Source organism: Petaurus breviceps, unplaced genomic scaffold (assembly GCF_028583685.1).
Source record: "Petaurus breviceps papuanus isolate PSGF00001 unplaced genomic scaffold, PetGlider_PUasm1.0 76, whole genome shotgun sequence".
Taxonomy (NCBI): Eukaryota; Metazoa; Chordata; class Mammalia; order Diprotodontia; family Petauridae; genus Petaurus; species Petaurus breviceps.
In genome coordinates this window covers 64,024,571-64,049,991 of record NW_027186473.1, presented here as the reverse complement: position 1 = coordinate 64,049,991, position 25,421 = coordinate 64,024,571, and the positions used below count along the sequence as shown (strand labels likewise).

The 25,421-nt window shown below is 36.1% G+C and overlaps 1 protein-coding gene across 6 annotated transcripts in view; it reads right to left on the bottom strand.

Annotated features, from left to right (window-relative positions):
* GRIA2 (glutamate ionotropic receptor AMPA type subunit 2) overlaps positions 1-25,421 on the bottom strand; it is a 215,574-nt gene that overhangs the window by 5,321 nt on the left and 184,832 nt on the right. For 3 of the 6 annotated variants that reach the window (XR_011171925.1, XM_069105628.1, XM_069105630.1), the window contains exon 13: positions 1,343-1,590. Coding sequence is in view for 5 of the 6 variants with exons in the window: in XM_069105628.1 (XP_068961729.1) it covers positions 1,343-1,590 (248 nt within the window). In the remaining variant the exon portion in view is untranslated. Of the gene's footprint in view, positions 1-172; positions 314-1,342; positions 1,591-25,421 lie in introns of all 6 variants that reach the window. The other 3 variants (XM_069105627.1, XM_069105629.1, XM_069105631.1) reach the window with 2 other exon arrangements.

The following is a 25,421-nucleotide window of genomic DNA, read 5'->3' as shown; positions in this document are numbered from 1 at the left end:
TAGAGAGAGAGAGAGAGAGAGAGAGAGAGGGAGAGAGAGAGAGAGACGTCCTGGCCATCAATCATACTGTGTGTACAGCATCCAAGATGTAGTGGCATGGCATGGTGGGGCAGGGCATAGTGTGCCCACACTGTGCATAGCTGCTGCTTACTTGGTTTTTGCATTGAGTTACCCATCACTTTTCTCCCTGGGGCTGACCTTGGAATCACCTCCCCCGCTGCCGCACTCTCCTTTGTCGTACCACCATTTGTTTTTCAATTTGTCCAACAGGCCTTGTTCATTCAGTTTTAGTACTGCGAGGTTAACCGCATTTCTTGAAACGATAAAACATACTTGTCAGACAGGGTGAGCAAATTTTAGACTTTTTTGTTTGTTTCATTTTTAATTTTTTTGTTGTTCTTTTTCGTTTTTCGTTTCGTTTTCTTTTTTTCTTTTTTTTTTTTTTTGTTGTTGCTTCTGTGGCAACTCTTGTTGCAAAAAAAAAAAGAGGTGGGATACAGGCCACAATGATGCGTAGCATTTTAAGTCTATGGGCTACTAATGGTCTGAATCTTTGGGTAAGGTGGTAGAGCATAACAAAAAGAAAATAAAGGAAAGAGTGCTAATATGGGGAGTTCTATAGTCTACAGCAATGTACTCACATCCACAACAAACAAATAACAGTGTCTTGAATGTGACTCCACTAAAAAAAAAAACAAACAACAAAATAGGAATACAAAGAGTTAACTACATAGTAAAGAGATGTGTGCAAAGAAATTCAGAGTGCATTTTTTTTTCCTTTCCCCAAAGCATATCCCAGTTTTCAACAGTGAGTGGCATTTTTTTTCCGGTTTGTTACTTCCGTTTTTTTTTTTTTTTTAGTCACATTCAAGACTTTTTTTTTTGTTTTTTTTCTTTCTTTTTTTTTTTTTTTAACTGATAGAACTCAGCCATTTGTTTTTTTCTTTCTTTTGTATTTTTTTTTCTTTTCATAAGCAGAGTATGAGGAGTTGACTCACACAGTTAGCTAGAAATGTGGGGAAAAAAAATCTCAAAAGTAAAAGAAACTCCAAAGAAAAGTATGTATTCCTTCAAATCAATGTGTTTAAACTCCTTTAAAAAAGAAGGGAAAAAAAAAAGTATGTTGCAAAACAGAACAGAACAGAACAGAAAAAGAAAACCCTGCTGTAAATATAAAGCAGTATCCAAATGTTTATGAACATTCAGAAACTTTTTTTTTGGTATTTTGTGAATGGGAGTTACCTCATATCCGTATACAAACCATTAGACATTCTTAAAGATACATCAGGGTAGGTGGGATACTATAACAACATTTAGCATATTGTTATACTATTCCACCCACCTTAATGAGGATCCTTTAGGTGTTGCGATGCCATAGCCTTTGGAATCCAAGTTCCCACCAACTTTCATGGTGTCACAGGGTTTTCTTTGCTCGATGTACTCGTTCATGGTGGACTCCAGCAAATAAGCGTACTTTCCTTTCGACTTCCGTACCCGAGCTACGCCTTCTGCTGTAGTCCTCACAAACACAGAAGGCTCAGCACTTCTCATGTATGTCCACATTTTATCAAACACTGCAATTTTAGATCTCTGCAGAGAGACAAAGGGGCCCCGATAATCTGCTGTTTAAAGAAAGCAGTGAAATATATATAGAGAAAACATGAAAATAGTTATTTTTAAACAGTCTTCGAGCAGAATGAGGACAAAGAATTGTTATTTAATGGATTTTCATCAATATAATTCAACCATTATTATCAGAAAGTTTCTTACATTGGTATCTGTACTCACCATCTGGTTTTAATGAATTAGATCATATATAAACTGAATGCTTTTCATCCAATAAGCAATCATGAAAAGGTCACCATAACAAATTGAAAATTATTTAAGAAGTAGCCAAATTCATGACATAATTTAAACAGTATTGTCATTGTGGCTGGATTCTAAATAATCAACCTCATTTGTGCCAGAAGAGGTACCTAACTCATTTTAACTAAACGATAGGTCATGCATAGAGGCCATGATCTCCTGTTAAAAAACTCCTTTCATCTGTAGAACAAAGAAAGCATGATTGTTAGAAGATTGATTGCTTATATAAAAATACAAGTTGGTTCAAATTGACTTAGAGTGATATATGATGTGCGTTTCTGTGTGTGTTTGTGTGTTGGTGTGTATGTGTGCATGTGTGCATGTGTAGGTAAATTAAATAGTCTCTCTGTTCACTAAAAAAGGAAAGAAAAGGCAAGGGAAGGGAAGGGAAGGAAAGAAAAACAGAAAAAAAGGAGTACTTTATCTTTTGAAGCAGCAGAAAAAAAAAGCCCTAACCCCTCTTCTTCATGATATTGCTTCAAATACTTGCAGAAAAGAATCATGATCCTCTTACTCCAAAGCTTCTCTTCTTCAGTCTAAACATTCCAAAATTTGCTTGAACCAACCCTTACATGGCATGATCTCAGGGTCCTTCATTATCCTACTTTGCCTTTCTCAGGATGCTCAGCAATTTGTAAATCAGGTTATCATTCCCAAAATGGAGCACCAAGAACAAAACATGTCCTCTAAATGTGGTCCAGAAGAGAAAAGCAAAGCACAATTATCACTGCCTTCCTCCTGGGTAAGACAACTGAATGTATCCTAAGATTGTTCTAATTTTCGTGGCTTCTATATGACACTGTTGATTATACTGGGCTTGCCATCCAACATGATTTAGAAAGTCTGCTTTCTTTTGAGTCTCAGAGAGCTGAAGGAAAACAGAAGTGCTTAAATTTGGAAATGTTGATGAATTAATATTTCTCTTAAAAATAAATATACTCCTAAACAAAACAGGCAGATGACATGTCACTTCATTCAAATGAGTGGAAATTGAAAATAAACAAATACCTCATAATAAGATTTCAAGACATTGGAAAGTTTATTTTGCTCTTAAGATTTCTTCATTGACCTAAAACCAAAAACAACTAAAATAGTCACCAAGTTTCAGCATCTATGAAGAGGATAATGTAAGAAATTTGAAATGGGAACTGAGCATGGTTTCTTTATAGAAAATTAAATCAATTCCATCTTCATAACCAGAGCTGAAGAAATAGCTATATGTAAGTTATAAAATGATAATCTTAGGATTCAAATAGCTTTTCTATTATTCCTATATTAGGTAACTCTGCTCTGGAGTAACTCTAGATCAAAGTATAGGAATCATAGAGCTATTCTATTAATTGTTGATATGTCATCAACTACTTTTGTTTGGTTAAATTATTATGTAATGCACCTATCTTTCACAGGTTGGCACCTACATAGAAATTAACTAAATTATAATAAATATTGCAAAAGAAGCTACACTGAGAAAGCTCATGAACTTTATAAATCATGCTCTAGTATTGAAGTCTCTTCTATTTAGCTCTCAGTGGATGCTGAATATTTCCTCCCACCTACCACACAGAAATATACCTAACCTACTTAGACTTTTCAACCTATTATCTCAGAGAGTTGCTTCAGTTTATAAAGTTGCTCATGGTTATAAAATCCATGCTTTTCCCCCACAGTATTTGAATAATTTTACAATCTGTATCTACAAGGAATTGACTTTGTAGTTCTCTTACTAAAAAGACACTGACACGCACTGCCTAGCCTCTAGCCCAGCTCTTCCTGACTCCAGAGGTATAAAGTATTTTGTCATTATGCAAGCTAGCTTAAGGATCGCATAAGAAGATGGCGGAGTAGAAGCACGACCTTCCTGCAGCTCCGGCTTCCACCATCCCAATTCATGTAAAAAGGGGACTCTAAAAAAACTTTGGAGCTGCAGAACCCACAAAATGATACAGAGAAGCTAACCTCCCGCTGAGGACAGCCCAGCAGGCCAGCAAGAATCCAGCACAGCACTCTGGGAGCTTAGCCCAGCCCCATGCCAAGGCTTTAGCCCCAGGGAGGGCCTGACCAGCCGCTGGCCCGAGGGTCTCCAGATCAGCAGCAGGTGTGGCCGTTTTCAGATTTATCAACACATAGGCACAAAGGAAAAGTGAGAGGTCAGTGCAGTCTGGACTTTGGGACCAGTAAGTGGTAGTGCTTGGCTTTTACCCCCAGGGTGAAAAGCCGCTGAGACACCGGCACAGCCAGCCAGGGCCATGTGGTGGCTTCAGCTCTTGGCCTGCAGAGTGTAGGGGCACCAAGCACCAGTCTGAGGGGTAATCGCTCTTGCTTTAACCTGCTTGGATCTGGATTGCAGGCTAGGGTGGAGGTTCTGGGGTGTGTGTCCAACTTGCCAGAGTGTGTGGAGACCTCAAAGAGGGCACCCATCTAATACCTCCAGCAGCTGAGAAAACCCCAGTGTTTGGGACGAAATCTCCCCTGTCTGATGGCAGAGTCCTACTGTGGCAAAAAGTCCAAAAGTCAAGTATCTGAGTGGCAGAATGAGAAGTCAAAGGAAACAAAGCAGACAGAAGATTCCAACAATACACTCCTATTTTGGGGACAAAAAGGAGCAAAGCATGGAACAGGAGGAAAACAGTGAAGTCAGAACTCCTGTACCAAAAACTTCAAAGGAAAATACAAGCTGGTTACAGGCCATAGAGGACCTTAAGAAAGATTTTGAAAACCAAATAAGAGAAGTGGAGGAAAAATTGGGAATAGAAATGAGAACAATGCAAGAAAATTATGAAATGAGAGTCAACAGCCTGACTGAGGAAAATAATACCTTAAAAACAGACTGACTCAAATGGCAAAGGAGGCCAAAAAAGGCAATGAGGAGAAGAATGCCTTAAAAAGCCAAATTTGCCATATGGAAAAAGAATCTCAAAAGCTCAATGAGGAGAATCATTGCTTCAGAATTAGACTGGAGCGAATGGAAGCTAATGACTTTATGAGAAATCAAGATGCTGTTAAACAGATCCAAACAAATGAAAGAATAGAAGGCAATGTGAAATATCTCATGGGAAAAACCACTGACCTGGAAAATAGATGCAAGAGAGATAATTTTAAAATTATTGGACTGCCTGAAAGCCATGACCAAAGTAAGAACCTAGAAATCATCCTCCAGGAAGTTCTCAAAGAAAACTGCCCTGAGGTTTTAGTATCAGAGGGCAAAATAGAGGTTGAAAGAATCACCTCTTGAAAAAGATCCCCAAAAGAAAACTCCTAGGAATATTACAGCCAGGTTCTGGAATTCCCAGATTAAGGAGAGAATATTACAAGCAGCCAGGAAGAAACAATTTGAATATCGTGGAAACACAATCAGGATAACCCAGGATCTGGCAGCTTCTACACTAAGTGATCGAAGGGCTTGGAATATGATATTCTGGAGGGCAAAGGAGCTGGAATTAAAACCAAGAGTCACCTACCCAGCAAAACTGAGTATCATGTTTCAGGGGAAAATATGGTCATTCATTGGAATAGAGGACTTTCAAGCATTCTTGCTGAAAAAAACCAGAGTTGAATAGAAAATTTGACATTCAGATACAAGAAGCAAGAGAAGCATGAGAAGGTAAACAGGCAAAAGGAATCATAAGGAACTTATCAAAGTTGAACTATTAACATTCCTACATGGAAAATCAATAATTGTAACTTATGAAACTTTTTCTCAGTAGTAGAAGGGATTAGAAATATATATATATTTGTCTATATATGAGGGTATATGGGCATATAAATACATATGTGAATGTGTGTATATATGTTTACAGGTATACATAGATAGAGGGCACAGGACCAATTTAACAGGAAGGAATGATACTTAAAAGGTCAAATTAAGAGGTGAGAGGAATATAATGAGAGGAGATGGGAAGAGACAGATTGGGGTAAACTATCTCATACAGAAGAGGCAAGGGAAAATGGTTACAATGGAAGGGAAGAATGGGAAGGCAAAAGGGAATGGGTCAACCTTATTCCCATTCAATTTGGCTTGAGGAGGGAGTGAAATACATACTAAATAGCGTATCTCACCCTCCAGGAGAATGGGGGGGGGATGAGAGGGGGGATGATAGAAGGGAGGGTAGGCTGGGGGGATGGGAAGTTGGAAGCACTCACTTTTGAAAATAAATGGGATCAAAATAGAGAATAGAACAAGTGGAAGGTGGGATAGGAAGGAGGGAAATATAGTCAGTCTTTTACAATATATCTACTATGTTATTGTTTTGCATTAGCCACACATGTACAACCTATACTGAACTGCATATCTTCCCAGTAAGGGTGGGTGACAAGGAAGGAAGGGAATGAATCTGGAATTGAAAGCTTTAAAATCAAATATTCAAATATATATATGCATATATATGTGTGTGTGTTTATGTGTGTGTATATATATGTATATGTATATATATGTATATGTATATATACTATTATTAATACCATCTTACATGTAATTGGGAAATAAGTTATACAGGCACTGAGGCATAGAGATCCACTGGAAAAGTCGAAAGGGGTATGGGAGAAAATATGGGAGAGAGCAGATTGGAGGAGGGGATATCCTGTGGGAATGCTATATTGGGGTAATGGGTAGGGGAAAAACGGGGAGAAAATTTTTAACTCAAAATCTGGGGGAAACGAATGATGTAAATCAGAAGTTAATAAAGCATTAAAAAAAAAGGATCGCATAAGGAAACATTGTCACAATTCATCTTTTGCTATAAAAAAATCACCCATTCAATTATTCATCTTATGCCTCAGGCTTGACTTGAGAGAACTTTTCAATCCCTTGAAGGAAAAAAAGAAAAAAATTCACCTCCAAAGGATGAAAAATGATCAGTACTGACCTTTTATATATATATATATATATACATATATATACACACACACATACATATATATGTTATGTGTTAATATACTTATAAATATATTATATATATACGCACATAAATATAACATATATAAATATGTTGTGTATTTATATTTGTATGTGTGTGTTATATGTGTGTGTATACACCATAGTTTCTGAAAGCAAATTTCAAATAGTACTTGCCAAAATGTTTTGAGGCATAGAAATATCATTACAATACTTGAAAATATGAAACCCTTCTAAATTAAGGCTTTAAATGAGGACAACACTAAAATAATTGTAAGGATTTAGGTACATTTGGCTTAAAAATAAAAGAAAAAGAGAGGTGACTTTATTGTTAAATCCTATACATAATATAACTTTTACTATACAAATGATGTCTTCTGAAAAAATAATGAAATTATACTTTATGGATCTGTAAACTGAAGAAATGGCCTGGAATGGACTAAATTGTAATATAGATACAGGACACAACAAAACCAAACCTACTCTTTTTTTTTTTTTAAATAAGAAAAGCATTATGTAAACTAAAACATTATCATTGTTCGGTATATTTTATTATTATTAATTATTATTATTATTATTATTATTATTTTGGTTCTTGAGTAGTGCTAATGGATTGGTATATTTCCCACAAGGAGAGTCACATATGTGAATTCTCCCAGTCCTTCTAACGCAGAGGTCCTGCTATTGCTTTGGCCATGATCTCCTCTCTTTTTCCCTCTTCCACCTTCTTTACGGGCTAAGTTGAGAGGAGGCCCTGTCTTTGCAAACCTCTAGTTCTGTGCAAAAATGTTGTAGTGAAACCCCAATAACAGTAACTTCTGTGATCGGAAGATAGCTGTCACAAGCAACAAAAGGGGTCAAAGCTTCAACCAAGCATATTGTGAAAGAAAGTGAGCCTGCTTGTCAGACAGGAAGGGCCTGGGGGGCCACTAAGCTGCTTCAGTGACTGCCAGAACACCTCCCTAGCTCAGCTTTTAATATCTACACTCATAATTCTCTCTTTAACAATCACGATGGCCAAGTTGTCCCTATGTATTCCTATAGCTACTGATAAGTCTCTAGAGTTTTCCCATATGTCAGGATGGATGCTGTCAGGCCATTGTTTGACAGAATGATCCCAGGTGGGCAGATTGTTATTTCATCAGAGCTGTTCACTTATGCATTCATTTCAGCTTCTCAGTGTTTTAAATCTAATTATATTTCAGTTAAGGCAGAGTGAAAGAAATTTTCCCGGGGCAGGAAGGCATCAAGGGGCAGAGGATAAGAGTCAGGTTCAAAGATTAGCAGATTTAGAACTATATATGGAGAACAATCCTGGGAAGTAGTCCTTAAATTAAAACCCAAGTAACTTATCTGTTAGAGCTAGATAGTCAAGTGATGCAGTCGATGGTGTTGAAGTGAGATCAGGGATACCTTGAGTTCAAATCCAGACTTAAGATACTTACTAGCTCTATGATGCCTTATACTTACTAGCTATATGATGCCAGACAGCTCAGCTAACTTCCTAGTCTCAGTTTTATGACCTCTAAAATAATCACAGCACACAAGTGGTAGGGTTTTTCAAGGATCAAATAAGACATATAAAATATTTCAAAAACCTTAAGACATCTCTATAAATGTTAACTGCTATCGTTATTGAACTACCTGGTCCAAGTTAAAACAAGAGGTTTATAAAGGTGAACTCCCCAGAAGACAAAACTGAATGGTGAGAAATGAATCCTCAAGCTCACAGGTACAAATGAGATTCCTCAGAGGGCAGAATTGGGAAAATGCCATTGAGGTGGGGAAGCATGAAGCTTTAAGGATGCAGTTTGTGTCATTCAAGGAAACTGTTGATGCTCAGTAGTTGTCATGTCTACTCTTCATTACCATATGGACCATACAATCCATGGGGTTTTCTTAACAAAGCCACTGGAGTGGTTTACCATTTCCTTCTCCAGTGGATTGAAGGAAACAGAGGTTAAATGATGTGCCCAGGATTAAATAGATAATAAGATTTGAGGCTAGATTTGAACTCAGTTCTTCCTGAGTCCTGGTCCAGAACTCTATCCACTGAGCCATCTGGCTGCCATTCAAGGAAATATTGTTTTTATTTTATGGATGAAGTATATCCTACCCACCCCCACATTCATTTAAAGTATACAACTGTGACACAGGACAGGCATGAACTGTTGACAAAAGACTGATGACAAAACTAACAATACTAGTTACCAGACAAACAATTGGTTAGTCTTAGAGAAGAATGACCAGCTTTCTAAATTCAGAACACTTAGAGGTACAGGTGTTTGCAATTTAGTGCAATTACTACAGGCTTCTTTCTATTAATGAGATCAAACCAGCTCATTGCCATCAAATCAGTTCATTTCATGAGGTGTTTAATAACTGGCTATTGACTGAATGACTAATGGAACTCTGTAGACCCACACCTGGACAAGAATCCCTTCTACAATATAATTGATAAGTGGAAATTTCACTTTTCCTTGAAGACTACCACTTGAGACAACTGCAGTGGATAGAGTTTTGGATAGGGAGTCAGGAAGATCTGAATTCAAAACTAGCCTCAGAAAGCATGACCCTGTGCAAGTCACTTAACTGTTGTCTGCCTCAGTTTCCTTATCTATAAAACAGGATTATAGCACTTACTCTCCAGGATTGTCATGAAGATAAAATAAGGTTACATTGTAAAGTGTTTTGCAAATCTTAAAGCACTTTTAAAATTCTATTATTATGATCATCTTCTGAAGCAGCCCATTGCATATTTGATAGCTGTAAATTGCCAGAATTTTTTTTTCTTTTTTGCCATATATCAAACCTAAATTTGCCTTTTTACAACATCCACTCACTTTTCCTAGTTCTGTCTCTTGAGTCAAACAGAACACCTCTAATTATGTAATTTAGCAATTACCCAAGTCTGATGTTCTAGAAGATGATTTTATTTAGGATTAAAGATACCTTGCTTCTGTTTCACAAAAACCTAGTTTTTAGAATAAATATAAATTCTAAGTTGTAATAAACCTCTACTGAACAAATCCTATTTCCCATTGTTTTCTGTTATAGCATGTAGGATTGCATTTTCATAGGCTAATAAGAAATCTATCAAATGGAATGATTAGGAAGAAGATGAACCCAAAGTATGATGTGCACTGGGAGTGCTTTATATAAGACTTTCATAACTTTATATAACCTTCCAAGTTTTTCGCTGTCAATAATATTACTAATAAAACAGGAATTGTTTATATGTATGTAACAATTTTAAAAGCACTTACCTCACTAACATTCCCTCTGCTGAGTAATACAAATTTCACTATCCCATTTTACAAGATGAAACTGACTCAGAAAGATTGTTGACAAGGCTTAAGTAAATTTTTAGTCACTCAGGCCCTAAGAAGCAGAGTCTAGATGCCTAACGTGAAATCCAGTGCTCTTTGAAAAATGATCTTTGCCCTTATGCATTATTTTAATTTGAAGTTCTAGACAAGGAACCTTGGTAGGAGAAGGACTACCAGGGCTCACAGGGGTTTGACTTAGGCTAGGGTCTTCTTCTGTATTATGAATGTTATGATAGACTCAAACAACACCCCAGGAAGCTACTATTCTTGGAAGCCAAAGAGCACAGTGTCGCAGTAGTATCAACCTGTCATGTGGTTCTTCTGAAGAAAAAGTCAGTGCAACCCCCCAAAAAACAACAACTAAAAATAAACACCCTTTATGTTTGTCTATGTTTGTTTTTCTGAAGTACATGCACACAGTAATGGGAATGTAAATATTCATTGCTAAAGATCTGCAGTACAAGTAATTGTGAGGTGCACAGATTTATAAATTCAAATCTAAAAAAGACCCAGACAAGCTATCTAGTCCAAACCTTTAATTTTGTAGATGAACAGAAAGAAACCTGGAGAAGTTGTTACTTCTAAAATGTTTTTCAGCCAATGAGTGTGAGAGCTAGACTGGTGTCAGTGTTTAATATGTATCAAAGAAAGAAGAGCCTGGTCAGGGCAGTCAGCTAGAATGATATCATACCAATTAAGGCATAAGATGCTAGAAACAATAAGAATAGAGAGAAAGGGAGAAATGCAGGAAAAACAGAGCAAATGAAGTTAACATTTGGGTATGAAAAATGGAGAGAGATGAATCAAAGATGACTCCAAGTGTTTTAACCTGAGACACTGGAAAGATATTGTTGCTGCCAGAAGCAGGTATCAAGGGAGGAAGTAGATTGAGTGTATGGAAGGTGGTGAATTTTCAAAAGAATTTCAGTCTAAAGAATATCAAGTGATAACAATATATCAAATGAAAATATCTACTAGATAAATGGAAATATAGTTTTGGGAGTCATTGGCATAAAGGTTCTGTTTAAAGTCATGAGAATGGATGAGTTCTTGAAGAGAAATTATAGAAAGGCTAGAGAATAGATCTGAGACTACAGTTAAAGGACAGGAGGAGTAGAAGGATTCAGTATATTAAACATATAAGAAACAAGTCAAAACGTTAAAAGGACAGAACTGTTCCATCATGGAAACCAAAGGAAGACAATTTCAAGATGGAGGTTTTTCAGTTACATCAAATCATTCAAAGTGGCCATAGACGATGTTTATTAGAGTAAATGAAAATAAAGCTACTGATGATCTCAAAGGAAACAGTTTCAGTAGGGTAGCAGCATGAAATCTAGATGCTAGTGGTTAAGGAGGTAGATAAGTTTCATCACTCCATGGTGAAAGGAAGATAACAATTACAGATAATAGCAGGGACAAGTGAGCTTTCGTCCAACGTAGTGGAGATCAAAACAAATTTCAAATTTCCATGAAGAAATCCATAGAGGGAAGAATTAAAATGTTGAAGACAAGAATCTACAAGGGTAACTTTCAAGAAGTTAACTTTAGAGAATAATAGCATTTCTTTTTCTGAACTTTGAGAGAAGAATGAGAGGAGAAGTTTAGATAAAAGGTGTCCTGAGATAGGGGAGGAAGAACATATCTGTACCACATTACTTTCCGTGCCTAAGTCACTTAAAGAGTTTAAAAGGTGCTTTGGAGAATCATGGAGTGGAAAGAGTTGGATTTGCTCACTTACCCCTGTGACTTCGGGCAAGTCACTTATGCCTAGAATTCCAGAGACAAATTATTTTAATGGGATACTGATAGTGAAGTCCACTTAGAGTACTGTGTATCTAGAATATATCTTCCCTAAATATTACAAGTATGATATTCAGGGAACTTGTGTAGGGGTGAGAATAAGGTAGACAGAAACCATACCAAAGAATTTCTTCAAATGCATTTAGCTGCTAAATTATCAGAAGGATATTGCTGTAAGGAAGTCCTAAAGAACAGATATTAATTGTTATTGCTAAGTGGCTTGCCTAGGGTTACCTCGTTAGTTGGGTAGGTAGTACTAGAATCTAAGCCTCAAAATCTCCAGAATTCTATACCCCCTACAGTCTGAACAATGGATGCTAAACCATTAAGAAAGGAGTAAGCCCATAATAGGAGAAGTCTGGTACCAATATCTAAAAAGAGAGGACTTGGCATTGGCAAGACCCCAACCAAAACTAGCCAATTGCAGGCCAGGGCTACTCCTTGGCTTACCCCACCATCCAAATAACCTGTGATTGGTGGCCATCTGACTTTTCTAAGGACTATATCCTCAAGATTTTAGGGCACAGATTTGGATTTGGGGGAAACTCTTATAAGGTGGTCCATAACTACGGTGAGGATGTCTCTATATCTCTAACCCATGATCTCTTGTGTTTCCCAACTCCAGTAGATCACTGTATATTTACAATTCAAGTCTGAGGCTATATTATTCCCATTGCCTTGTTAAAGAGGGGAGCAACTTTTCTGTTATCAAATCGTTTCTATATCTCACTGCCAAGTAATCTTTCCAAAGCACAGCTTTTCAAAACTAATATAATATTCATTTTACCATTATCAGTAACAATACAGTTTATCATACATGAATTCCTCTTCTGGATTTTCTTTTTTGACATGGCAGGAGTATAAAAGTTTGTATTCTGATCAGCTGTATTCTATACTAGTAGAACTACAATAATTCAATTAAATGAATTGGAAAAGTAGAATTAAAACAACTAAATAACCATAAAAAGTACTCAAACTTACAATGATGCTCTATTGCTTCCAGAAAAAAGTCCTAACTCCTTAGCCTGTTATTCAAGAGCTTCCAAAATTTAGCTCCAATCTACTTTTCATCACTTGCATCACTTTCCCTTCACAGAGCTCCAGGCAAATTTGGCAATTAACATTCCCTGAATATGCCTCATGTTTCCTGCCTCAGTCACTTAGCTTATGTTCTTCCCATCTGCTTGGGATATTCCTGCTCCACTGATAAAATTTCTGTTTTCATTCAAGGCTCAGTTCAAATACCATTTTCTCCATGATACCTCCCATGATCTTTCCCAGTTAGACCCACGCTTTTATCTACTCTGAATAGTCAGTATTGTGGGGGTTATTTCCTTGCATTTCATATTTTAGTTGTGGGCATCTAGGTAGAACAGTAGATAGTGTGCCAGGCCTGAAGTCAGGAAGACCAGAGTTCAAATATGACCTTAGTCAGACATTTTCTAGTGATCCTGGGCAAGTTACACTAAACCCTGTTTGCCTCAGTTTCCTCATCTGTACAATGAGCAGGAGAAGGAAATGGTAAACTCCTCCAATATCTTCACCAAGGAGACCCTAAATGGAGTCACAAATGATCAGATATGACTAAAATGATGAACAACAACAGCATTATAATTAAATGTGTAAAATTAATTTTTACCTTTACAAGAAAATAAGATTTTGTTTGGACCCTGTTTTATTCTTTACTTGTTTCCTCCAAAAGTGGTTATCATGGTACCTCATAGACAGCAGACAATTCAACATTGGTTGAATTAATCAATAAATGGGTCATTTTGGGTGAAGATCAAATAAACAGATAGGGAAAAGATACAAACATGATGAATTTTACCAAAATCCATTTATTCAGTAGCGATTCCAACAAATTATGGAAAACAAAGAGGTTTTGTTTTCTTGTTTACCTTTTATTTTAAATTATCATTATAACTGAAAAGAACTCTGTTTATTATCTTAATGGAAAAAAATTCAGTCTGCAAAATGCAAGGCAGAAATGAATTATGACTTCTTTAAATTGTAACTAAGTGGATTCAGGAAATTCAATAAAAAAGGAAACCGCAATAGTAAAAACAATATCCCTAAAATAATTTTTTTCAGTCAATATACCTACTTTGGGGCCCATCACTATATTAAAACCAGTATTTTGGCTTAAAGAACTACTTAATTTATTAATCAATATTTTCATATTATAATTCATTCATTATACATAAAATTAATTGATATTAGATTCATTGATTGTGCACAATTAAAAAAAATCCTTTAGTATTCCTTTCTCTTACAATTATAAAGCTGGAGATATAGCAAGCAAATTAATTTCCTTTAAAATGAAAGAGCATTTTTTACTACATTCATGTATAATAGAATTTGGTGGGAAAATATTCATTAAAATCCATTGAATCACAAATATGTACTATCTTGATTGGAGACCTCACAATTTTCCATTTAAATTATCATTTACGTACCATCGATAAAAATGATATCTGTGGTTCAGTTCATTTAGTTTTCCTGTTTAGGGTAGTTACTATTTAATCTTTAGCCACTTTAGTCAAATTTTATTGGCAAGAGAGATTTAAAGTTGACTCATATTCTCTTGCATTCTACCTCTCTTGTTTCATGACATTTTCCCATTAAACTAAACTAAAATAACATATTTAAATAAGATGATCACTTATTAAAAGATGAGAAAAAGGACATTTTCAGATTTTCAAGGACTTATTTTCCCCAAAGAAATCCTAATTATTAAAATTAAGTTTTAGACATAACGAAAATGAAATGGCACCATGTGTTCATAGATCATCAATTTGAAGAAACTAAACAAAATAACTTTGCAAATTTTATCTTATTGAGTCTTGGAATGTTTTAGCAAAATAAGAATAATAGACATTTGTCTACTTTAAAGATGTGTAAACCAAGGAATAAAGTTATCAAGTTGCTTTAAAACCACCTAATAATTGAGCCAAAATGTGATTGTTTGGTTTTGTTTGTTTCACAAAATTATCTTACCATTTTTAAGTCTCTATGACTGATACTCTATAGAGAGATTTTTGAATTAATACTATATATTCTATTTATATGAGAATTTGCTGTATGAGATTTTTCTTTTGTTGGTTAGTCATGTGTTTAAGCTGCCCTTAAGTACTTTGACTTTATCTCTCTTTTCCCTTCCTAATGTATTATGGAGGTATCCTACTGGAAACTTGACTCACACATACACAATTTGTTGCATTGATTTGTTTAGAGAGATACAGAGACAAAGAAAGATACAGAGACAGAAACAGGGAAAAAGAGAAATATAATTTATGACAATATGAACTAGCACTCTGAAATGAAAAATCAAAGTCTTGATTTGTGTTCAGTAGTCTTTTGGGGTCATTTCCTTTTAAAATATGGCTATTTGATAGATCAGAGCACATTGCATAGCTCTCATTTTATTTTTATGGGCAAGATCAAGCCATTTGGATAGATAGGTCAATTCAATTTAGCATACTTTTCTTTAATTCCTACATGCAGTAGGTCTCTAAAACTAGAAGTTAGGGACAAGATATTAATCTGCCTCAGTAGAGGGAATTTACATAGAAGAAGGCCCTGACACAGTTTAAATCATAGATCTATACCACTACCTCCACCACCCCAAAAAATGGAAGGCATTATGATGGGTTCTAGCAATATAAGTACATACAACACAATGCCTACTTTCATAGCATTTATAACCACATGGAGTTATATACAGATAAACATGCATATCTGTAGTTGTAGTTATATGTGTATACACATATGTATATATGTGTATATACACATTCACATACAAATACATACATATATACATATGCATATGCATCCACATAACTATGAAATAACCAAATAATAGGAGTTGGTGATGTATGAACCTAGATTACTGTGGGATATGTGCAAAGGAGTAGTCCAAGTCCAGGGAATGTTTTGTGGGAAATTTGAAGGAAAATAAATTCTTGTCAGATTGGTGAGAGGAGATCAGGAAAATATTAGAATATGAGATGATACTTGAGTCATTTCTCAAAGGAAGGGGATGTTGTCTTAAGTTAGAAATAGTGTAATCTGTTTGGGGCATAAAAGAAAACATGAGAAAAAGTATAGAAATGGAAGTGGGCAAGATAAGAATTTGGCTGGGACAGGAGTACAAAGAATTAAACAATCCCTACTTCCTGGAAGTGTACAAAAAGGGCAGTGGTCTAAAATAAAGCTATAAAGATAAGCTGTTGCTAGATTGTAGAGGAGCTGAAAGCACAGATCTCATAGCCTTGACTGCAAAGAAGTGTAGTATCTTCTAAGTCAAAAGCAGATTAGGCATTAAAAAGGAAGGGTTGTTTACAGTATCAAATCCTTAAGTGGAGGGAAGGATAAGGACTTGAAAGGTCAATAGATTCGTCCTTATGAGGATGATAAGAAATCCTAATTTCCAGGCATAAAGGAATGGGAGGTCTGGTGTGGGTAGGGGTGGGTAGGTGTGGCTAGGGGAGGGGGAAGAGGAAGGAGAGAGTGTATTTCAATGAGAGAAGAATTGTTAGGTTGATTTGGAGTTAGTTAAACAATGACACCTAAAAATGATGATTAGAGGATCCTGCCCAATCTGGAGATAGGGTTCTATTGAAACAATATAGAAATAAATTTCTCTCAGCATTTTACATTGCTGATATAGAAAGCATATTCTTAAAATGTTCCTGTTGACACAAAGTTACAAAGTTTAGTTAATCCAAATTTATTTTGGTAAATTGGAAAAAAAATAAAAATTGTTGAGTTAATGGTGATATATATGAAGTCATTCATTTAAGTTAAAATAATGAAATTCATGTGTGTAGGAGCTATGCATCAATTTATATGAAAATAAAACAACACTATTTACTTGGGTCCAAGATCAATTTTAGTAAATTATATAAAACACTTGTTGAAAAAAAAAAGGCAATGAAAGCTTAGGTTTCATTAATAATATAATATCCAAAAGATCAGATTCATAGAGTCCATTGGGAGAGTTTGCCTTTCCAAAAGTCAGAATTGGGACCATAAGTAGAAGTTGCAAGGATATAAAATCCAATTCAATACATGGGGAAATACATTACAAATTAGAGTTTACCAAGAAGGCCTGAAAAGTGGCAAGCTGTACATTACAAAAAGCATTCATGCAGGGATGGTATGAATGATCTGTCAAGGATTTGATAGGAACAATATCTGCCTAGTGAAGAAGGCTGGAAAACATAACCTCTTTTAATTCAAAATTTCTGTGATTTTTAAGTCAACTGACAATGCCTCTTTAGAGAACATGGGATGGACACTCAAACTCAGCTTTCTTAAGAGTAAGAATACTACATATGGCTGCAGAAGGAAATGTTATCCCAGTAAAACTGGCTTAGTTGGCAATCAATATTCACAGGAAATCTGTTTGTCCATAGCTAAGTACTTTTTAAAGGGATTGTTGTGTTTGTCTTTTCTTCTTGAAGAGGACCAAGACATCAGGGAGATAATAACCTGACTTGCAGTTGACTTTGATTTGAGTGAGGGAGGGCTGTAAAAGGTCACCAGCCTCACTTTCTCCTCCTGAGTCATCTGGGTCCAGTGGCCAGATATTCATCTGGATAACTAAAGACCCAGGATACTATGGAAGACCCTGGTCCTTTTAGCCTAAGGTTTTTCAGGTTCTCTCTTTGAGTGAGAAAATGCCCATTCCGTAAATAGGCCTGCTTATGTAGTTACTCCAGGGATGGCCCCTTTAATTAAAAAAAAAAAAACCTCAAAACTGGGAGGGGAAGACCTTCAGGATTCCAGGCCAAAAGAGAAGCAGTCACTATTTAGTATTTACTTTCACTCTGTGCTAGGAGGGCTGGGACTCATTGTCCAATCTAAGTTTGTTAATGACACCATGGAGTGTCATTATTAATAATAAATAAGAGATCACCTGCATTGCTTCCTGATATTTGATTTAGTTACTTGACATATCTAGTCCCTGGGCCCTGGAGATAAGTTTTAGTATACATAGGAGTAATAATTAGGGGAGGAAAACATGACCAGCATAGGGATTAAATATGAATAAATTTTAGGGTCAAGGGCAAAACAGTGAATGGAGTGTGAACTTTTGAGTTGAGAGATGAGGAAAAAAAGAAGGGAAAGAGTAAGATAAATACGTCACCTGCAAAAGTCACATGTTTGGGGCAGTTAGGTAGTAAAATGAATAGAGCACCAGCCTTAGAGTCAGAAGGACCTGAGTTCAAATCTGCCCTCTGCTACTTAACACTTACTAGGCCTGTGACCTTGGGTTAAGTCACTTAACCCCAATTGCCCTGCCTTTCCCCCTCCAAAAAGATGGAAAAAAAGAAAAAAAATCACATTTTCCTACTCTAGCTTTTTCACATTTGATCTCTCTTTCAGGGGATAGCAGTGGCTGTAGCGCTGGTTTTAAAGTCAACATAGTATCAATCCAAAGGCCTTTGCTTACCATTAAATCTCTGAATTCCAAAGATTCCCATTGTTTCCTAATAGGACTAATTCCTTAAAGACATTGATCTAAAGCTTTAACATCAATGGAGCTGGTCAGAACTATCTTACCACTGACTCTGCCCTCCATGCAACAGCATGTTGGCTCTTCTAACCTCTATTACTTTGATGCATACAATGCATAATATAAAACTAGGAGAAGATGATTTGGGGCAACAGAGCAAAGTGAAAATGTACATGTTTTAGTAAAATGCTTTCATTTTTCTGTAGAATAACTTATTTAGAATATTCAGTATTTCAATATGTAATATGCTGGCTACAGTTTAAAATACTGAGCATATATGCCCATTCTGCTTCTCAATGGTTTATGTTTGGAACCAAAGTATGTTTTCCAGTTCATGCACAGTGTTTTCTATTTATCGTTACATTTGCACTCTGATAATTTTATAGGGCCAGAGAAATGTAAGCTCCTTGAGAGCAATAAATAATCAATCAGCAAGTATGTATAATGCTCCCACTATGTGCTATATACCCGTGTTTCCCCGAAAATAAGCCCTCCCCTTACTGTGTAAGATTCCTCTAAAATAAGCCCTACCCTGAAAATAAGCCCTATTGAGATTGCTACTGTAGTGAAGATGATCCCCTGCACTACACGCTACATTACGGTACCCTCTGTATGCACCATCCTACCCCCCCCCCCCCGTGAAACGCACGCCACGCTCCGAGCTGCATCCAATCAGAGCTGCAGCAGTGAGCGCGTCATCCTGTTCTTCCCCAGTGATTTGCTTATTGAATAAAGGTACATTTTTTGTTCACATTTACCTGTTTATTAAAATTGCTGTCAATGTTCATTAAAATAAGTCCTCCTCTGAAAATAAGCCCTCTGGTGTTTTTCTGTCCAAAAAAAATAATAAGACAGTGTCTTATTATCGAGGAAACACGGTACTGTACCAAATGGTGGAGATCGAAGTATAAAGAATGCAATAATCGCTATTGTTGAGTAGTTTACGTTCTAAGAGGGGAGGTAACAACACATAGATATATACATAAATAAATGAAAATAATACAAGGTACTTAAAAACAAGGTATTTTGGGAGAGGTGGTACTAGCAGTTAGAAGAAGCAAAATCAGAAAAGACAATGAATGAAGAAGAGAGGAATCCATTCTACTGAGGTGAGGAAGGAGTACATACTAGACAATGGGATGGCCAATTCAAAGGGATGCGTTCTTGAAACAAAACTATATGTTTAGGAACAGAGAGAAGTTTGTTAGATCAAAGAGGACAAGAAATGGAATAATTTCCAATGAGACTGGATAGTTTGGGGAAGCATTGTTCAAAGCTTAAAAAGGTAATAAGAGAAATAGAGATGTTATCATAAAGGCTACAGTCACTACAGTTGATTGTCTGAGGGAGTCACAGGGTCAGATCTGCAGTTCAGCAAAAATACTTTGGCAATAGTTAGTGAGTTGGTCTGGAGTAGAGAAAGACTTGAGGCATGGAGGCCAATTAAGAGATTATTGCAATTACCTAGGAGAGAGATGATGAAAGTCTGGATGAATATAGTAGCTTTGTTAGTGAGAAGGGGTCATATGCCAGAGATATGAAGGTAGAAACTTCAATTGGCAGTTGATTGGATATGTGAAGTGAAGTGAGAGAAACAAAGAAGTCCAAAATAATGGCAAGGTTATGTACCTGGGAACTTGAAAAGGATGGTGGTATCTGTGGTTGAAAAGAATAGTGAAATCTGGGAGAGGGAAAGGGTTTGGGAAAAGATGCTGAGTTCAATTTTGGGTATTTTGAAATTGAGATGTCCCCAGGACATTTGGGTTTTATTTACCTTTATAATCTTCTTAAATCTGGCAGAGTGTCTGTTCAACAGGTCTTCAATATGTGTTTGTTGGATGAATGAAGGCATGAATAAATGAACTTCTTATAAGGTCTAAGTTGAAGTTTGGGCAAAAAAAATACATTAAAGTAAATCCTACTGATAAGTGAGAGGTTCCATTGTTTCTTTATGTTTTAAGTGTATTTACAAATTCTCAAGATTACTTTCTTCTCAACCATGACAGTGATACACATTTGTACTTGTCCAAAGGCCTTTGGGTTGGGGAATGTTGAAAAACAAATGCCCATTGTTCACCTCCAGGTCGAAATTAACAATCAGTTTCACTGACCAGCTTGCTTTTGGCAGTAAATAAAATGGCATTACAGCAAAATTATTCTCCAGAGTAGTGTTTGTCAAGTTATTTAGCAATAACTTTTTATTCAACCTGACACTGTTCAGCTGAAGCTAATACAAATGCTTTTAGTCATTTTTCATAGTTAGTAGCAATTCAGCACCTAACCTATTGCAATTACTATACAAGCATTTGGAGAAAATCTGAAATTTCTATTTCACTTTTCTTCAGAGCTCTGGAATTGAGACTATTACCATGGTAACTGTTGTGATAAAAATGGGTAGAGACAGGCCGTACTGAAAGCAGATGATTTCACTTTTTTTTTTACATTGAGCACCAAGCCACCTAAAGATCCTATATATTTCCAATCTGATTTTCATCCCCTTCAAGACATCACAAACATGGGAATTAAGAGAGACTTTTGAGACTACAGAAAACTCTTAAATCTTCTCTACTTGTTTTGTCTCTGTCACCTGGGATAAACATTCTCTGGAAGTAATGATATCTTTGAAAAAAAGGACCATCTCTCTACAGCTTTCTGAAAAGAGGTTAAGGCCACTTCACCTGTGGTACAGCCAGATGTCAAACAAAATTATTGTAGACTGAGAGCTGGATTTAGATTTAGAGATGTGAGAAATCAAAGAGACTATCTACTTCAATCTCTTTGTTTTACAAATGAAGAAACTGTGACTCATAAAAGTTACAATTTGCTTGTGATCATAGAACTGGTAAATGTCAACGATGAGAATTGAACCTGGGTCTTCCTGACTCCAAGTCTGGAACTAGGCCTTGTTGACTAGTCATTAAGTCACCAGATAAAAATGTGGGTACTCTGTTGATCATTCCCGAAGAATAATCAATGCTTTTCCCTTCTGAAGGTACCTTTCCCCTACCATCTAATATTCTCCCTAGCCAATTGATTAAAGGGAGGACATGTGCTTTCAGAATTTGTTTTTGGAAAGAAGAGAAGAGCCTGTATGAACTAGGATCATAAAATTTGAATTGCGGGATTGGAGAAGATTTTTGAGAGTTCCTTGGATAGCAAGGAGATCAAATCAGTTAATACTTAAAGAAATTAATTCAGGCTGTTCACTGGAAGGTCAAAAATTGAAGCTTAAATACCTTGGTCATATAATGAGATGGGACTCATTAGAAAAGACCCTGATGTTTGGAAAGACTGAAGGCAAAATGAAAAGAGGATACCAGAGGATGAAATGGGATGACAGAATCATGGGAACCACAAATATAAACTTGGATATTAAGAGAGAGTGGAGGATAGAAGGGCCTACTATAATATGGTCCATGGGGTCAAGAAAAGTCTGGCATGACTGAACGACTGAACAACAACAAAACCAGAAACTTTTGCTCCTGAGGCAAGACTCAATGCACTTGGGTCAATGGAATGAAGTGCATCGTCATTTAAATGGGTTGGGGGAGAGAGAAGAAAGGCAACTTCTGCAAAGTTGCCTTATATAGGAAAAGTACTCACACAGTCTGTGATCTACTCACCTCCTATTTAAAGTATTTGTTATTTCTCATTAGATTCTAAGTTCCATCTTTTCTATACTAAAGAACTACAAATGTTGCCAATTTGTATGCCTTGGACAAAGCTCTAGTTTCCAACTTCTCTGTCCTAGTTTTAACTGCGAAAAGCAAGATACTTTCCCTGAATTTCGTAAACTGCTAAAGGGTATAATCTTCATAGTTAAGCTAGGGAGCTGTTAGTTACACCCACTCATATTTCTGTCAGCAACAGCTTTAGTTCACAATGCACAGGATACAGCATGGCCTTTTACTTATTCATTTCCTCTTCTATTCATCAGTATGTAGTCAAGAGATTCAGCCATCATGCAGATGGTGATGGATGAGCAAGCTCATGTGCATGAAGTAAAAAACAGTGGAATGAGTGAAATGTTTCTTCATTGTTTTTTTTTTAATTTTTGCAACTATGTTAAACGATATTGTGAGAAGACAAACATTGTGAAATGGGTATCTGAAATCTTCAATACTTTGCCTTTCTTTGCTATAGAAATTCTCAGAGGCCTGCTGAAATCATCAAAGAAAAATACCCTGAAAACTAGGGTCAAATTCCCTCTTCATCTGTTAGTGCCATCTTTCTCTTCTTTATAATTGTTCTCTGTTATATGAATCAGGAAGTAGAATTAAGATGTCAAAGGGAAAAAATGTAAAAATAAAAGATAATTTTTACCTTATTGTAACATAACATGGATAAACCTGACAATCCCTAACTGAACAATACATTGTTTTCTCAAGGTCTTCACAAACTCAGCCACACATTAAAAAATAATTTCAGATCAGGCTCCTAACTTCAGAGTATAGGGCAAATGAAGAAAATAATAAGAGAAAACTTGAGAATTCTATACCTAAAATATAAATGTAAATACTCTACAACATTTGGGACACATGCTTCATGGTTGGAAATAATGGAGGAGCATTATTTAAAAGGAATAAAAATTAGAGGCAACCCAACCATTGTAGGGTGAAGGGCGTCGGAGAGAGAAATTGCATAAAACATACCATCAAGGACATATAGGAATGTCCAAACTATGACTAGAAGGAAAAGTGTTGTAGTAGAGAGACCACTGCATTAAACATCTGAAAATCTAAAAGTGAATTCTGACTGTTACTCTTTGTGAAACTTGACAAATCATTCCATATCTTTGGGCCTCTGTTTCCCTGAGAGAGAATTTGGTCTTTATAAGGATATTGGACAAAATATTCTCTATGATATTTTTTTCAAGTATTTAAGTCTAATAATTTTATTAATAATTATTATAGTCCTTATAATAATAATAGCAATTATTATTATTATAAGCATCTTTGTGGCACAGTAGATAGAGCATAGGAACTGGAGTCAGGAAGACTTGAGGTCAGAATTGCCTGAGATGTAAGCTAACTGTGTGACCTTGAGCAAGTCACTTAATCTCTGTCTGCTTCAGTTTCCAGATGAGCAAAATGAGGATAAAAATAGCACCTACCCCCAGGATTGTTGTGAGAATAAAATTAGATATTGGAAAAGTACTTTGCAAGCCTTAAAATAATATATAAATGCTAGCAGTAACAGTAAGAATTAATAATAATAGCTCAGTTTTGTGTATTACTTTATTCCTTAAAAGTACATTATCTACATTATTATTTGTGATCTTCACCTCAACTGCCTGTTGTAGGAAGGATGCATTTTAAGATTCTCATTTTATACATGAGGAAACTGAGACTGAGAATGATGAAGTAGTTTACAATGGTTATGAAGTGAGTGGGAGTGGAAAAACTCTAGCAGAGGTTCCTGACTCCATTTCCAGAGATCTCTTCACATTGCTACATCATACATTGCAATGAAAGAAACTTAATTGTAATTGAAGGCACTTTACAGTTCTAAGAGGTCTATGAGTCTATGCATGCGTATAATGTATATATGTCCTCTAGAAACATCATCCAGGAAAACATCCTAGATGTTTCAATTTTTGTCCTATTTTATAGAGAAAAGAAATTGCTAAGATATGCAACACCCAAAATAGCAGTTTATAATTGAAAGCCTAATTCTCTCTTAATTATAGGTATGCCACAGTGCCACTATAATTAGTGGAAATCAGCAGAACTGAAATGAGTCAGACTCTGTCATTTTCTGACTCCCTAAGGAAATGATGGGACTTTAGGAACAGAGAACCCTTGAAAATGAAGCTGCAGACTCTGCCCTTTCAGCATATTACTTAGGGTGACAGACTCACCTTCTACTTGCATTCTTCCACCTCTGGCTAGAAGGAAATATGTGTGTTCATTTGCTGATAAACCCTTAAATAAAGATAACTATATAGTTCTGACAACCTATTCCCACAAGTAGGTTTTGAGGCTAGTACCCACTCATTACTTCCCTCAGTCAAAATTGGTGTGCTGTGTTCATTTCTCTATTCTCTGCCTAGGAATCTGAAAGTTCATTTCAACTTGGTGATTTAATATGGCATTAGTACAAGGAGGGTACATAAAATATCAGGTCAAGTATTTTTCTTATAGTTTATGGAAATGATTTTTTTCTTCTAAGGAAAGGTACCAATTAATTAATTAATTAATTTTTTGAAAGCAATTGGGGTTAAGTAACTTGCTCAAGGTTACACGGCCAGTTATTTCTGGGTGTGGTGCTAAGTATCAGAGCCCGGATTCAATCCCAGGTCATCCCTACTCTGGGGCTGGTGCTCTTACTCGCTGTGCTACCTGGCCACACTGAAAGGTACCAATTTATAAGACAGCTTAATTAAAATCTGGAACAGAGGACTGATTTCTATTTTTCAAGTAAGGTAGTTGAGTTCTGCCTGACCTTAAATCTATTACTTACCTTTCCTGAACACTTCTCTAGGTAACTGCACCTAAAGAATGTGAAATATTAATAAATATAACTGCTCTAAATAAATATGAGTAAACAAACATAACTTTAAAATTTATAAAGCATCTTCTCTATATTATTTTATTTAGACTTTGTATTTGCCCTTTGAGAGAAGTGTTATTTTTATCTCCATTTAATAGATGAGGAAAATGTAGCTCAGAGAGGTCAAATGACTTATCCAGGGCCACATACTGTTGATAGGGGATTTGATCCCAGACCTGCTACACCATGCTGCCTCATGTTTTAAATTGGTACAATAACTCAACTTCTCATTCTGGTACAACCTTAACATTTACTTTTTTTTGGTATGAGTGAAAGTAGGAAGGTGAAATGCAAAAGGACTGTGTACTCAGGAAATAATTTGCCTCCTAGGTTTTAAAGTATACATGGACAAGGAAGTAAAATACAGACCTACTCACCTGACTGAAAATAATAAAGAGAGAAAAAGTGAAAAGGAGAGAGAGAGAGAGAGAGAGAGAGAGAGAGAGAGAGAGAGAGAGAG